Here is a 16,569-nt window from a genome sequence, read left to right as displayed (position 1 = left end):
CTCAGAATACAAAATCAATGCGCAAAAATCACAAGCGTTCCTATACACCAGTAATAGACAGAGAGTCAAACCATGAGTGAACTCTCATTCACGATTGCTACAAAGAGAATAAAATACTGAAGAATATAACTAACAAGGGATGTGAAGGACCTCTTCCTGTAGAACTACAAACCACTGCTCAAAGAAATAAGAGGACACAAACAGATGGAAAAACAGTCCATGCTCATGGTTAGGAAGAATCAATTTTGTGAAAATGGCCATACTGTCCAAAGTACTTGATAGATTCAATGCTATCCCCATCAAGCTATCACTGACTTTCTTCACAGAATTGGAAAAAACCACCTTAAACTTCATATGGAACCAAAAGAGTCTGCATAGCCAAGACAATCCTAAGCAAAAATAACAAAGCTAGGGGCATCACACTACCTAACTTCAAACTATACTACAAGGCTACAGTAATCAAAACAGCATGGTACTGGTACCAAAACAGATATAGACCAATGAAACAGAACAGGGGCCTCAGAGGCAATGCCACCCATCTACAACCATCTGATCTTTGACAAACCTGACAAAAACAAGCAATGGGGAAAAGATCCCCTGTTTAATAAATGGCGTTGGGACAACTGGCTAGTCATATGCAGAAAGCTCAAACTAGATCCTTTCCTTCCAGCTTATACAAAAATTAACTCTAGATGGATTAAAGATTTAAACATGAGGCCTAACACCATAAAAACCCTAGAAGAAAACCTAGGCAATACCATTCGGGACATATGCATGGGCAAGGACTTCATGACTAAAATGCCAAAAGCAATGGCAACAAATACCAAAATAGACAAATGGGATCTAATTAAACTTAAGAACATCTGCACAACAAAAGAAACTATCAATAGAGTGAACCAGCAATCAACATAATGGGATATAATTTTTGCAATATACCCATCTGACAAAGGGCTAATACCCAGAATCTAAGGAGAACCAAACTTACGAGAAAAAAAAAACCATCGAAAAGTGGGTGAAGGATTTGAACAGATACTTCTCAAAAGAAGACATTTATGCAGCCAACAAACATATGAAAAAAACGCTCATCATTAGTCATTAGAGAAATACGAATCAAAATCACATTGCAATATCATCTCACACCAGTGAGAATGGTGATCATTAAAAAAAAATCAGGAAACAACAGATGCTGGAGAGGACATGGAGAAAAAGGGTCACACTGCTGGTGGGAATGTAAATTAGTTCAACCATTGTGGAAGTCAGTGTGGTGATTCCTCAAGGATCCAGAAACAGAAATACCATTTGACCCAGCAATCCCATTACTGGGTATATACCCAAAGGATTATAAATTATTGTTATAAAGAGATATGCACATGTATGTTTACTGTGGCACTGTTCACGATAGCAAATACTTGGAACCAATCCAAATGCCCATCAATGGTAGACTGGATAAAGAAAATGTGGCACATATACACCACAGAATAGTAAGCAGCCATAAAAAGGATGAGTTCATATCCTTTGCAGAGACACAGATAAAACTAGAAACGATCATTCTCAGAAAACTGACATAAAAACAGAAAACCAAACACCGCATGTTCTCACTCACAAGTGGGTGCTGAACAATGAGAACACATGGACACAGGGAGGGGAACATCACACACTGGGGTCTGTTGGGGGGTGGGGGACTTGGAAGGGATAGTGGAGGGGGAAATAGGGGAGGGATAGCATTAGGAGAAATACCTAATGTAGATGACAGGGTGATGGATGCAGCAAACCACCATGGCACATGTATACCTATGTAACAAACCTGCATGTTTTGTACATGTAACCCAGAACTTAAAGTATATATAATAAAAAATAATGTCTTACACTATTTAAAATGTTATATGCACACAGACATGGATGACAAGAAGAAAGCAAGCTACATGGTCCCTGGTTTTTTGGTCTCTTTTTCATTAGAATGTCCACCTGTACTAGTAGAGAAAGTCCCTGAAAGCACAAATGTTTTAAATTTGAAGATAACCTATAAAGTATCTCCAGTCATCAAATTCTGTCTTGGAGCTTTATTATTATTATTATTATATTATTATAATTATTCTGGGAAAGGTCATTTGCAATGTCTCTGAAATCTGAGATGCTGAAGGGAGGTGGCACCGATAGCAAGCTCCCTGAGCTTGATTTAGAAAAAGTCGACAATTACGTCTGTTATGTAAGTGGAAGATGGCCTGACTTCCTAGTCACCTGAATGCCCAGCTAACTGGCAGAGAAAGTATGAAGGTGGCGGCAAAGAGAATGGAGATCACTCAGCGTGTGCTTCAAGACAGACAAGCAGATCTAACACTATCGGCTGGGGTCCCCATTCTAAATCTATAATCTGTATCTAAATCTATAGACACATAATGCAATTTTTTCATGCTATCTCTTATTATTTATAAAGGATACATGATGTAAGGGAAACTCGGCCAGACCTTGTATTTGAGAGTTTTAGAGACCAGTGAGAAATTTCTATTCCTCACGAGGCTGTGAATTCCCTGAAGGCAGACTCTATCTGATTAGGCTCATATCCCTGTTGTTTCCCCTTGCTGCCCAGCTCATTTTCAAACAGTAAATACTCAATATACATTCACTGAAGAAAAACCTGAGTTTTTTACAGTACACGTCTTGCAATAAGTCACCAAGCAGTGGTTTTGCTAAAATAGACACCAGTTTTTTGATTTTAATGTTTGGCAGAGAAACTCTGTTGCTGTAACTAGCACTTACTCATGTAACTAGCATATAATAGTCAAAGCCTAGTTTAATATTCAGCTTTTTCTGCAGATGATTTCTCACAAATAACACTACCATAATAAGGTCTCCCAAAAAAGTGTTAAAAAAAAATAAGTAAATAATGTTTGATGTAGCTTTAGTTAGAGGTCTCTATCAGAAATCACAAAAGTATTTTGTTTCTTTTCTCAAATATTGGGTGTCCATGTAACTTATCTTCCATATGGGGATACTTTAAGAGTAACATGATGATGATGAAGATGATGAAAGATACTGCCACCAGGGTAACATGCATGAACCTAAACATTCAGTCACCCTACCTAAGGAGAAGAACAGTTATAACAAGAACTAGTTATTCATGATTTTTGTGGTTCTTATTCAGGAGAAGTACAGTGTTTGCATCCTTTAGGATCTAACCTTTGTTTATATGCAAACACTGTACTTCTCCAGAATAAGAGTGTATTTCTCCTGAATAGCAGTGTACTTCTCCTGAATAAGGATGACATATCTCAGGGGAACAAAGGTCCTAATTCTGATATGCTGCAACAAACAAGCAGAAACTCACCTCTGGTTTGGGGACAAAAGCTCGTCCTGGAATAGTAAAGATGTGTCGAACATTGCAGAGGTACTGAGCCATAATAGAGAGGCGACTACGCTGTTTGCTTCCTGTAGTGGCTGCAAGTCTCTAAAGAGAGACAAAAATGAATTTTAGCAAGTAATTAGTCCAGCCTGATTAGATGAAAGAGAGTCAACATTCCATTATTTCTGAACACTAGGTGGACTTTTTGAGGCAAATTTGAAAAGGACAGGCTATCTGACATATGACATGCAGCAAACATGGGAATATTTTCCTCCAACATCAACTGAAGTACACCTAAGAAGTGTGAATTATGTCAAATATAATGCACTAAAAAATAATAACATTTGTTCTACCACTGGCTGTTGGGATGTTCAAAGCACTGTTATATTCTATGGCAGAAGGTTGTACATAAAACAAGCAATTGATAAATACTTGATGAAGAAATTAGCAAGGATAAAGAAAAATGAAAGATGCTTAAATACTTAATTTTCTCAATCACCCAATATATGAATGAACATTTTAAATGGTGTGCTTTTCTTCACTTAATGTAATAAAACTCTGAGTATTAAGAACCCTTGGGGAATTGGCTGTTCTTGACAAATAATTTTTGCAAAAACCTAGTAAGTACTCAAACATTTTTGTTTTGCAATTAACTAGATATATTTAAATTAATTCATAAATGCAATGCAATTGCAATTAAAAGTTCAACAGAATTTTAAAAATTAATTTCCATGTGTATTACACATACTTTCTTATTTTTATTTTTATTTATTTATTTATTTTTGAGACGGAGTTTCGCTCTTGTTACCCAGGCTGGAGTGCAATGGCGCGATCTCGGCTCACCGCAACCTCCGCCTCCTGGGTTCAGGCAATTCTCCTGCCTCAGCCTCCTGAGTAGCTGGGATTATAGGCACGTGCCACCATGCCCAGCTAATTTTTTGTATTTTTAGTAGAGACGGGGTTTCACCATGTTGACCAGGTTGTTCTCGATCTCTCGACCTTGTGATCCACCCGCCTCGGCCTCCCAAAGTGCTGGGATTACAGGCTTGAGCCACCGTGCCTGGCTACGCATACTTTTAAAATTAAATTCCATGTAAAATTTATATAAGGCCAAGAATGGCCAGGATACTCCTGAAGAATACCAACAAGTATAAGGGAGTTCACACCACCATATATCAAATTGATGTAGGTAGGGTAACAGGTAAAAGACACATTTTAAACAGTGTAAGACAGATCAATGAAACAAATGCCTTAGAAACAGATCCAATCACATGTAAGATACTCAATACATGATACATGCAATGTAGCAAGTGCCGATAGAAAAGGATGAATCATTCAATAAGTGACATTGGTATAATTAGATATCTATAGGAGAAAACAGTAGGTCCTGATCTCACACCATAACCAAAAATAAACTCTAAGCAAATTAACAGTAAGTGAAAAGCAAAACTTTAAATTTTTATAAGTAAATATCTACGACCTTCATGGTAGGGAAGAATTTCTTAAAGATGCAAAAGCAGAGCCATATAAGATACACATACATACATTTTATATATATATAAAATATATAATATACATACATATTTATTTATTTTTTTGCCCTTGGCTGGGCACAGTGGCTCATGCCTATAATCCAGTGCTTTGAAAAGCCAAAGCAGGATTGCCAGAGGCCAGGAGTTCAAGACCAGCCTGGGCAACACAGCAAGATGCCCTCAACAATAACAACAACAACAACAAACTACCATACTTTGCTCTACTAAAATTTTTAATTTCAGTGTAATAAAAACACTATAAATGTTTATAAGTCACAGAGTAAGAGAAAGTATTTGAAACTTCTAAGATAGCGTTCAGAATACAGATGAAACTCCTATACATCAATAATCATAAGATAAACAGCTAACAGAATATATAAGGCAACTCCCATAAAAGAAATCCAAATAAACCATTAGCATAAACTATGTTCAACCACAGTACAAAGTAGAAATATGCAAATTAGAACATTAGATACAATTTTTTAAAAATCCAAATAGAACCTAACATTGGAGAGTACCTGTGGCTACAGGAACTTTCAGATACTGCTAGTTAGAGAGGAAATGTGTATAAGCACTTGTGGTGTCATCTGGCAATAGAGAGTAGAGCTGAAGCTGCGTAAACCCTCATGCCCTCTAGGTCTCTAAGAACACATCCTAGAGCACAGCATACATGCTTACAAAGAAGACAAACATAAAAATGTTCATTGTGGCATTATGAGTTATGTCAAAAAAAATGCCAAAACTAATAAAAATCTATCAAGAGGTGAATGGAAAAATAAACTGTAATAATTTTGATAATGGAATCAGAAATAATAGTTAAAATAAATAGCAAAGGTTATCAACATAGAATCCCAAAATGGAATAAAAAATAATCAAGTCACAAGATATTTGTACAGTATAATGTCATTTATATAAAAACTTGAGGCCAGGTGCAGTGGCTCATGCCTATAATCCCAGCACTTTGGGAGGCTGAGGTGGGCGGATCACGAGGTCAAGAGATGACCATCCTGGCCAACATGGCGAAACCCCATCTCTACTAAAAAATACAAAAATTAGCCAGGTGTGGTGGTGCGCACCTGTAGTCCCAGCTACACAAGAGGCTGAGGCAGGAGAATCATTTGAACCCAGGAGGTGGAAGTTGCAATGAGTCAAGACCGTGCCACTGCGCTCCAGCCTGGCGACATAACAAGACCCTGTCTCACACACAAAAAAACCCCAAAACTAAAAAACAAACAAAAACTTGAAAAGATTACTCCTATAATTTAGTCTGTCTGTCTTTCTCTCTCTCTTTCTCTGTGAGAGTCTGCGTGTGTGTAGTATGTTATTTCTCTTCAGTGCCGGGAGAAAATATGCATGGAAATGGCGATGATGAAGTTTAAGACGGTACAACTCATAGGAGGGAAAGGGGATAGAAGAAGGCTTCAAATATATGAACATTTTATTTCTTTAAAAAATATGGCAATATGTTAAAATTCAACAGAGCTGAGTTGTGGGCAAAAAAGCTTAGGGATGCTTATCTTTCTAAAATGTATCTTGCTTTCTCTGTGTTCTTCAGAGCTCAAAGGACATTCTAACACTCTTCTGAATGATTCAGGGGCAACATTACAAACATCAATAAATACTGGAATAATCCTGGGGCTAGGCAGGCAGGCAGGGGCCTCACTGCTCCACAGTAAGAGACACAGTGCTTTCTGAGCCGTGTCTGTGGCTGCTGGGTTTGTTTTTTTCCACTTCACTGCAATGTACCCACATAGTCTAATCACTTCTATTTTGCTGCTTGTAGCCTATTGTGGACATGAAAACCGTATAATTTACCTTATTAAACCTTTGCCTTAAGGAAGATTAAAAAATAGGTTATGTGTGAGTAAAGGAAGAAACTTCCTGTGGGCAAAGTTACAGATTGTACTGAAAGCCAATCTTTCGTCTCATACCCCTTCCTCCTGACCTTTTTATTTTAAACTGTCTGGCTCTTGTCTGTTTGGAGAGTTAAAATTATTGGGATGTTGTGTTCCAGATAAGTGATGAGTTACTACAGCATATAAGACAAAACATAACCTTCCTTACTAAAATGTAAAACCAAGACATATATACTCTCATGCACCTACAAAAAAATGACAGAAGTAGAGATTTAAGTTAAAGAATAAGCTTATGGATCCAATGGTCAAAAATACTTTTAGTTCTTCATAAAGTGAAAAAGGAGCTTAACCTTATTACTGGCAAAAGATTCAAAAATGCAAAATGCATTGCAAAATATTAATATCCAAATGACACAATTCAAAAAAGATCTTATTTAAGTACATTTCACTTAGAATGCTATGCACACAGCCAGAAACGTCAAGGGAATATGTGTCCTAATCCATTAACTTTACCTGTTCAATTCAGTCTTTGTAGCATATAGCCCCAGGCTGTAGACATGAAAGCATGTGAATCATCTATTTCAATTTAGAAGAAAGTAGTACACATAGCTGTCCCTAACTCATTAACGAAAAATTCATGTCACAGACCAGAAAGGTCTACAAAAGATTTCACTCAAAGCTGGCATAAACCTTAAATGGTCTATCAACCTCAAATATACACTGCTGTTTCTGTGATAGATATACTATAGGGAAAGCTATGAAAATTTAACATCCATTATAAGATGGATGATTTTAGCAACAAAAGGTCAGGACACCAAACTATTTAATTTTTCATTAAAAGGACACCTCTAACCCTTGAGTTTTTAAAAAGCATTTTGATGGAGTATGAGAAAAACAAGGGGTCAAACAATTTACAAGGACAGTGTTTTCTTATTAATCTAAATAATTTTAAGTACAAGTAGAAAAATTAGGCTTACGCTTGAGAAGCTAAGCAGCCATATATCAGGGACAATGAGAACTATGTAATGTAATTAATGGAAAGGTGACTCCCTCCCTGCTAGCGATGTACCCATAAACAGCCAGGGTCCTCTGGAGATGGTAGAAGAAAAAAAGGCTGATACTGGACCTAGAAAGGAAAGAACACAAGGCCAGCAACATCAAGAACTTGGACATCACGACGTTGGCAGAAAACACACTAACTGTACTCAAGTTCAGCTTTCCCTGTAACTACTTCATGACCTTTTGGAAGGCATTAATCCCTTTTGAGCCTCAGTTCATCACTTATATTAATAAAATGAAGCTAAATGGGATTAGTTCTCACTTAATTCCTTAAGAGTCTGATTCTATTTTATGAGCTGTAACTTTATACTATCTATATGCCCCTTAATGTCTATGAGCTAAATTATTACATTTAGATCCTGTACTCCTAGAGACAGGAATAAGACAATGGTACTCATTTATTTCTGTTTTGTAATTCACAAGGCCAAACAAAGTAAATGTTAAAAAGACCTTTCTGTGGCTAAAACATAAAATTACAGATACAACCATGTGAAGAGCAAATGGCATGTAAGAAAATGCAGCTATATGAAATGGTTTGAATTGGTGCCCCTGCCCAAATCTCATGTCAAATTGTAATCCCCAATGTTGGAGAAGGGGTCTGGTGAAAGGTGATTGGGTCAAGGGGGCAGATTTGACAATGAGTGAGTTCTCACGAGAATTGGTTGTTGCAAAATGTGTAGCCCCTCCCCTCCCTCTCTCTTCCTCCTGCTCTGGCCATGTAAGCTGCGCCTGCTTCCCCTTCGCGTTCCACCATGACTGTAAGTTTCGTGAGGCCTCCCCATCTGTACTTCCTGTAGAGCTGCAGAAATGTGAGCCGATTAAACCTCTTTTTATTTTTTTATATCCAGTCTCAGGTATCTCTTTACAGCAGTATACAGAATGGACTAATATACTACCTATTCTTCCACTGAAACTTTCACTTGCAAAATGTGAAAATCAGAGGACCAGTGTTACCCAGACTTCTAAGGTATTCCATAAATTATAGACTCAATATAAACCCTTCTCAATATTCATGCTAAAATTTAACTAAAATCAACCTTTTTTGTTAAAGAACTGCATATAGTGAAGTCAAAGCAACACTATTATTAATAACCACAACTGACATTCTGAATCACTGAAAAGATTACTCCATCTCTTCTTAAGTCCCTATTTCTTTGTGTTTCCTCCACACAAATAGAATACATAGTATTTTGTATCTCTATTGTGTTATTCAAGAACAGAAATACCAAAATAATGTCAGCTGAGAAAAATAAATCCAAAGATGTGGTATAATAAGAAATATAATTGGACTTTGTCCCTGGTTCCTTGCACGCACCTCCTAAAACCCCTGAAATTTCCCGAGGGATAGGCATGTCGTTTTTTTAAATTCATAAGTCCCCAGAATTTATAATCATCAGATAACTTGGGATGAGGCCTCTAGGTAGCTCAAGATGGGGCTGGTCACTGAGACCTACTGCTTACTCATTATTTAAACATAGGTAAAGTGTTTCCCTCAGTTTTTGAGCCATTCTGACAAATGACTGAACTGAGGAGGGGGTCATGGGAACCTCTGATTTATTTTATTGCTGGTTGCTCAGTACTACTGAAGGCTCAGATTTGTTACTGTCATCTGAAGTGAGGAGTAGTCTTGCAGATGTGGCCCTTAACTTGTGGGATCTAACACTAAAAACAAGTGGACAGTGTCAGAATTGAATTAAACTGTAGGATGCCCAGCTGGTGTTTAGAGAATTGGAAATTGCTTGCTGTGGAAAAAACCCACACATCTGTCATCAGAAGTTGTGTAAGTGCAGAGGAAACAAGAATAGCTTCTGTCAGAACCAACATACCCAAAGGTTGAGAAAATGACAAAGAAAACTCAGCATGGGCCCAATTCGAACCAACAGAAGAGAATTAGCAGGTTTACCAGGAGGAAATGACAAAGACCTTAAGGAAAGTGGTGATATGATCTCAGGGTTCCTAGCAAACACAAAAGGGTCCTACATTATTATGATGGAAAGTTCCAAGACTACTGAGATTTTATGGCCAAAAAATCTAAAGGAAAGTTTTTCAACGTTGGCATGAATGACATTGTGGGCTAATTAATGTTGGGTAGTTCTTCACTGTGGGAGGCTCTGCTGCACACCAAAGAATGGTTTCCAGCATCCCTAACCTTCTATCCTCTAGAGACCAGAAGCTCCCTCCCGGGTGTAACAACCAAAAACGTGTCAGACATTGCCAAATATCCCTGAGGTGTAGATAAGTCAAAACTGCTCTTGTCGGAAATGATTGCTCTAAACAGGGGCAAGGGTAAAAAGAGGGACAGGTATAAGAAATGAAATTCCTATGATACACTCAAATTATTTGAGAGAAAGACATTTAAAGAATTAAGCTTACGTAACAGTAGAGTCTATAGATTTCAAACAAATTAAAAAATTAAAAAGTTTTGTTCTGAAATAGACTATGAAGCTGACATAAGTCATACAAAACAAGAGTTTTCACATACTGGACAACAGGCAGAGCAGGTCTGTCATCACTGAAATGGAAAAGAGATGAGCCTTAGATGCCCAGCCTGTGGAGGCCTGGAGGCCCTTGTTGGGCTGCAGTGGAGGCAGGGGGAGCACAAACTGAGTCTAGAGGTCTCCTAGATGCAGGGAACCAGAGCTGGAGATCCGAGAAGCCTCAATAGGCGAAATTTGTGGAGTGGACTACCAGATATATGGAAAATGCACACACGTGGGTGCCCACACATGTGCAGGAGCAGGGGCTGGGGAGACAGGAACAGGAGTGGGAAAGAGAATGAGGCAGAGCTCCAGATGTAGCAAAAGGGTCCCCCAAGTCTCCTGCTGAGCACTGATCTGCAGGTGCCTGATTGGGAGCCTGAACTAGAACCAGGGGAAGGCAGGAGCAATTGGGGCTTACATGGCTCAAGAGGCCCTGATACAGGCAGGGCGTTGGGTGCCTTTCTCAGAAAGGTCATGACTTGGTACTGGGGCTCAATTAGCCCCAAATTAAAAGCTACCCTGGATCCACAAGAATAATAAAAGCCTCAAGAGATCTCATCTATGTGTCAGAACAAACCTAACACTCAACCCAATACCACAAAACCCAGCCTTCATCGGCATTAAAAAAAACCTCTCACAATTCCTGATGTTTTGTTAAAAGTTACCAGGCTTTCAAAGAAACAAAGATGGAACCCATAGCAAGGGAGGAGAAATCAACCACTAAAACAGAAATGACAGAGGTAATGAAATTAGCAGTCAAGGATCTTAAAACAGCTACTTTATTTATTTGTTCAATTTTTTTAGGACAGGGTTTTGCTCTGTCGTCTAGGCTGGAGGAGCGCAGTGATGTGATCACGGCTCACTGCAGTCTTGATCCCCTGGGCTCAGGTGATCCTCCTACCTCAGCCTCCTGAGTAGCCAGGACCACAGGCACATGCCACTAGGGCTGGCTTATTTATTTATTTATGTATTTTTTGTAGAGATGAGGCCTCCCTATGTTGCCCAGGCTGGTCTCCAACTCTGGGCTCAAGCAATCCTCCCACCTTAGCCTCCCAAAGTGTTGAGATTACAGGTGTGAGCCAGCACACCTGGCCACAACATCTACTTTAAATATCATACATATGTACAAAAATGCCAAGGAAAGCACAAACATAATGAGGACAGAAAGAGAAGATCCAAAGACCCAAATGGAACTTACAGAGATAAAAATACAGTATTTTGAATGAAAAATACATTGCATCAAATTAATGAACTAGACAATGCAGAAAAGGGTGGTGAATTTGAAAACATAACAATTGGAATTAATTTTTATGTATGGTGAGTGATTGAATTTTTTTTCTTAATAGTTAACCAAATATCCATGCATTTACTTGATTCTTTCCTTCACTGCTGATTTTTGATCTGACAATTATCATATACTGCTAAGGTGTCTGCACTGGGCTTTCTAGTCCAGCAATTGCTCTGTCACGTGCCGCTTGTCATTCTGCTTTGATTATTAAAGCTTCATCATACATTTTAGCATATGACAAGCAAGTCTTCTCTCATCACTCTCCTTTTTCAACACTTCTTATGTATTCTTGCAGGTTTGTTCCTCCAGATGATACTTAGAACTTCGTATTTCAAGATAAATTCTTGATAATTATAATTAGATATACAGAATTCTTGGAAAAAATTAGCATCTTTACAATAATCATGCATCCTTCTGGGGCCATGGTATTTCTCTTGATTTATCTCAGTGACCTTGAGATTCTCAGTCAGGTTTTGTAGTTATTTTCATATATGTCTCTCATTTTTTCTTAGGTTTTCAAAATAATTATTTATCTCCAAATAATATTTTTGTACTTCTCATTCCAAAAATGGTTTATTTCCCTTGTTTCACTCCCTGTTATATTTAGTTTTCTATTTATTTATCATGAATTCAGTCTTAAACTCTGAGTTTTTGTACCTTTTCTTTCACTGTACGCAAACTGGACAGTAGTTTTATCAAATTCGCCTTTATTTGGTTCCGATCTGGACTGACTGTTCTTCCCAAGGACTGTTCCTCTGTCCTATAGGGGCCCTCTGCTTCCTGGATTTCATGTCATTTTTTTTCTTGATGTTTCTAATCAGACCAAAGCTTATAGGGTCTTTCGCCATTATGACCGAGGTGCTGACAGGGATAAATGAGGGCCAACTTGTGATCAAATGGAGCTAGGTTAGTCGGGACCTCTAAGTTAAAAACAGTAAAATTGGCGCCTACTTCAAAATACAGAGAAATCAATCCCAAGTGGACAACAGATATAGATGTAAATGTGAAAGGTAAACATAAAGCTTCTAGAAGATAAAAGAATATCTTCACGAACTCAAGATATAAAAGGGTTTCCACAACAAGACACAAAAAGCACTAGACATAAATTTAAAATTAAGAATGCTTGCTCTTCAAAAGACACCATAAAAAGACAGTAACAACATGCCATAGAGTAGAAGAAATGCTTAATACATTTAACTTAGGACTAGTATGAAGAGTATTGAAGAGTACAATATGTGAGAACTCTCCAAATCGATAGGAAAAAGATAAGCAACCCAAAAGAAAGGTGAGCAAAACGCAAGCAGTACATAAAAAAGCAAGTAACCCAAAAGGCCATTAACACACCATAGTGCCCAATTTTGCTACAAATCAGCAAAGACAAAATAAGACACAATGACATTCCATTACCCTCAGATTTATAAAAATGTGTAAGTCTGGCAATAGTGACTACTGACAAGAATATGGGAGCAAAATGAACACATACACACTGCTGGTGGGAATACAAACAGGTGTGATGATTTCAGAGATCAATTTAGCACTATCTGTGTAAGAGTAAAGATTGGCAGCTCCATTCCCAGGTAAATACCCTGGAAAACTTCTGCCCATGTGCCCTACCTGACATAGTATGGAGTGTTTATGACAGCTTTGTTTGTAAAAACAGAACACTGAAACTAATTCAGGGTCCTCGAACATGAGAATGAATAAAGATTTTACAGAGTCAAATAGCGGGTAGTACATATAGCTACCTAAGTAAACTACAGTCATGAGCAACATCAGTGAATCCTACAAATAATGTTCAGGATAAAAAGAATATATACTATATGAATACACACAGAATACATATTATATGAATCCCATTGTCAAAAGTGGACAAAACTAAAGTATATTCATCATAGGAATATCAATCTATGTGATAACACTATGCAAGGGAATAATGAATCCAAATTCACAGTAGTAATTACCTTAGTGGCACAAGATGGAAAGGAGATGCAACCCCAGATCAAAAATATTCAGGGAATAAAAAAAGGATAGTTGCATCTGTACTGAACATGTACAGATTTTTCCCTTATTATTCTCCAAATAACACAGTGTAACTATTTATATTCCATTTATATTGTCTTAGGTATTATAAATACTCTAGAGATGATTTAAAGTATATGGGATGATATGAATAGGTTATATGCAAATACTATACTGCTTTATGTCAGGGACTTGAACATCCATAGATTTTGGTATTTGTGGGGGTTCTGGAACCAATTCCCTAGGTATACCAAGGGGTGGGTGGATACTCTTGTACTTATATGTCATAATACCATTTTTAAAAAAACACTTAAGAGTCTGCACATCCCTCCTTATACCTCTGCAGCTCAAAAACCACCCTTGCCTACCCCGGAGGGTTTACTTTCTAGAGTGAACCCAGAACACTCCTGCCATGGGAATGCAGGCATAGCAGGCTTTGCTGAGGTGAGGGATGAAGTGCAATTTCTATACAGTTAATGAGACCCTCAATCCCCTTTTCTTTCTCAGCTCTAAACTGATTATCATATTCTTTATCTGTCATGCCATTAAGCCTAAAAGATTGATCTGAAGGTATCCCGTGCCAATCCTGGGTATGGCTAACAGGGCACAGACTTTGTCTTCCTCCAGTGGCACCAGCAGCTGCTGCATCCCTGTGCTTGCTGCATTCCCTCCTTGGCTGACCCACATCATCCATGTTTTCCCAGAAGTTCACAGCAGTTACATCTGTCGGCATCATCACACGTTTAACTTTTGGCTGAGCTGCTGCTGGGCTTTTCTGCATGTAATGAGATGTTAACTTAGAAAACACAGACTGGTAAAAATGCAGTATTATAATTTTACTTTGGAATTTGAACACGTGATAAAATAGTCACAAAAAGTCAAAACTTACCTCTGCCACTTCCTTTTGAAAAGTCAAAGTCATCTGAGTTCTGCCATAAACGAAAGGTCCATCTCTACAAGACATGCTTTCAAGCCACTTGATAATCAGTGGAGTTGAAACACTAAAAGGCAGATTTCCAATAATATGTACATCTGGAGGATCTGGTGGCAGAGGAAAAAACAACCTGAAATAATTCCATCAATATATTCTAAAGACAATTTCAATTATGAATAAAATCAAACTGGATATTAAGAGCGTCAACCAAAAATTGATAGATATGGCTGAGTATTTTTCATTTCATTTATTATTCGAAAGCAATGCTTTCTCACAATCAAATGTGGATTACTGAGGAAAAAGTTATACTTAATTACTGCTCAGTTACTCAGAGAAAGTCCTTGAATTTCTGGCCTAAAAAATACATGAAAAGGAGTTTGCAGAAAAAGGGAATTTATGAGAATTTATTTTGGACATGATGAGTCTAAAGTGCTGATGGGACATCTCGATGAAGCTGTCAGAGGTCAGATGCCCAGGAAGGAGATACGGACAGGATATGAAGATGTGAATGTCTGCAATACATAGGTGGTTAAGTGAAGCCACAGGAATGGAGTAATCCAGCAAATCTGCCCAAAAAGAAAAATCCCAGAAACAACCATATGTACAAAGTGGGTAGAAAAATAACCACCAGCTAAGAATAGTTAGAAAAAGTTCACAAATGTAAAAGGAAACACAGGAGGGCGTGGTAACAGAGGACCCAAGCAGAGAAATCCTCCGGCAGACTGTGGGTTACAGTCAAATGAATATGGGAGAACTGTCAGGTAAGGTTTGAAACAGGCACTGTGATTCCAGCTTGGCAGGACTGGGGCAGAAACCTGAAGGCTGAATGCTAAAAACAGGAGGGCCTGTTAGCTGGCGGAGACCGCAAGTGTGGCCCACTCTGAAGGAGTCTGGTCACTGCAGAGGCCAGAGACATGGAGGCAGCCATATGTGCAGGCGTCCTAAGCACTCCTCCATTGGTTCTGAGAGTCTGTTACAGGAAGAAACATACCCTATTTATCTATGCATTCTGAAGGGCTGCACATAGCAGGTGCCTAATAAACACTGTGAATGAAGACTGCCTCGGTCATTGAATGTGAAAAATAACAGAAAAAGTTAAAACAAAGGCTTGGGTATGGCTTAGTTTATTAAAGCACTTCTTTTTTTCCACTATTTGGAACAAGTAACAATTCATAATTTACCCTATCCTTATATGGTATCATAAAAAATGACACGCTTATTTGCACAGAATCCAAAACATTTGGAAATTTTAGACAAATGAATTAGAATTAAGAAAAAGTAAGCAAATTTTATAATTTGAAAGCAAGTAGCATTATTTCTGTTCAGATAATTTTAAATAGAAACATGACATTTTTACTAAATATATAATAAAATAAACATTTATGATTTAAATAATTATAAAATAAAATATTTTATAATTACCCAAAAGCACGTACCATCTTCCCAGGGTCTTTTAAGACTTTCTGGAAAAGCCTTTTCTACTTTAAACGTCAACACATCTCCATGAACAATTCTCAGCTTCCCAGGTGCTGCATCAGAAAGCATCTAGTTTATAAAAAGATCAGTAAAATGAGCTCGTACACTTAGGAAAATAACAATAAACTTTTTAAACCTGTGCATTTAAAAAATCAGTTAAAAAAAGCCAGAGACTAGGGGTGACCATTAATGAACAAACAGTACATCATGTCCACTGCAAAAGACAATGGTGGTGTTTCACTCTAATATGCATGAATAATTAGGGATAGTAACAAATAGTACAACACTAGCTTACAATTTTACAAATATATTAGTGTAATTTGGACCCACAGAAAGACTTCCATTTCTTTAGAGAGTTAGCATAAACTCACTCCTATCAATAAGTTTTTAAATTAGAGACTAACGACATTATCATGAAATACTGAAAATTAATCAGGAGTCAACCATAAGAAAAATGAGCTAAATTCAACTAAGTCTGTATAGCCTAAATATACATAAAGGATTCTATATATCATCAAGACCTTTAACTTAATAAATGGGGAGATTAGCCAAGTAGAAAGTCACCAGTCAATGCCAGTCTCCACT

The 16,569-nt window shown here is 37.7% G+C and overlaps 1 protein-coding gene across 2 annotated transcripts in view; it reads right to left on the bottom strand.

The window, feature by feature from the left end:
• The window catches only part of TFB1M (transcription factor B1, mitochondrial), a 58,923-nt gene that overhangs the window by 26,196 nt on the left and 16,158 nt on the right, over positions 1-16,569 (bottom strand). Inside the window, exons 3-5 of one of the 2 annotated variants that reach the window (XM_003933753.4) lie at positions 15,945-16,053; positions 14,464-14,615; positions 3,326-3,445 (exon numbers count right to left, since the gene is read on the bottom strand). In XM_003933753.4, coding sequence (XP_003933802.2) covers positions 3,326-3,445; positions 14,464-14,615; positions 15,945-16,053 — 381 coding nt within the window. The other variant, XM_074397231.1, reaches the window with a different exon arrangement.

The sequence above is a fragment of the Saimiri boliviensis genome, chromosome 4 (genome assembly GCF_048565385.1).
Source record: "Saimiri boliviensis isolate mSaiBol1 chromosome 4, mSaiBol1.pri, whole genome shotgun sequence".
NCBI classification, from domain to species: Eukaryota; Metazoa; Chordata; class Mammalia; order Primates; family Cebidae; genus Saimiri; species Saimiri boliviensis.
This window is presented reverse-complemented; position numbering and strand designations above follow the sequence as displayed.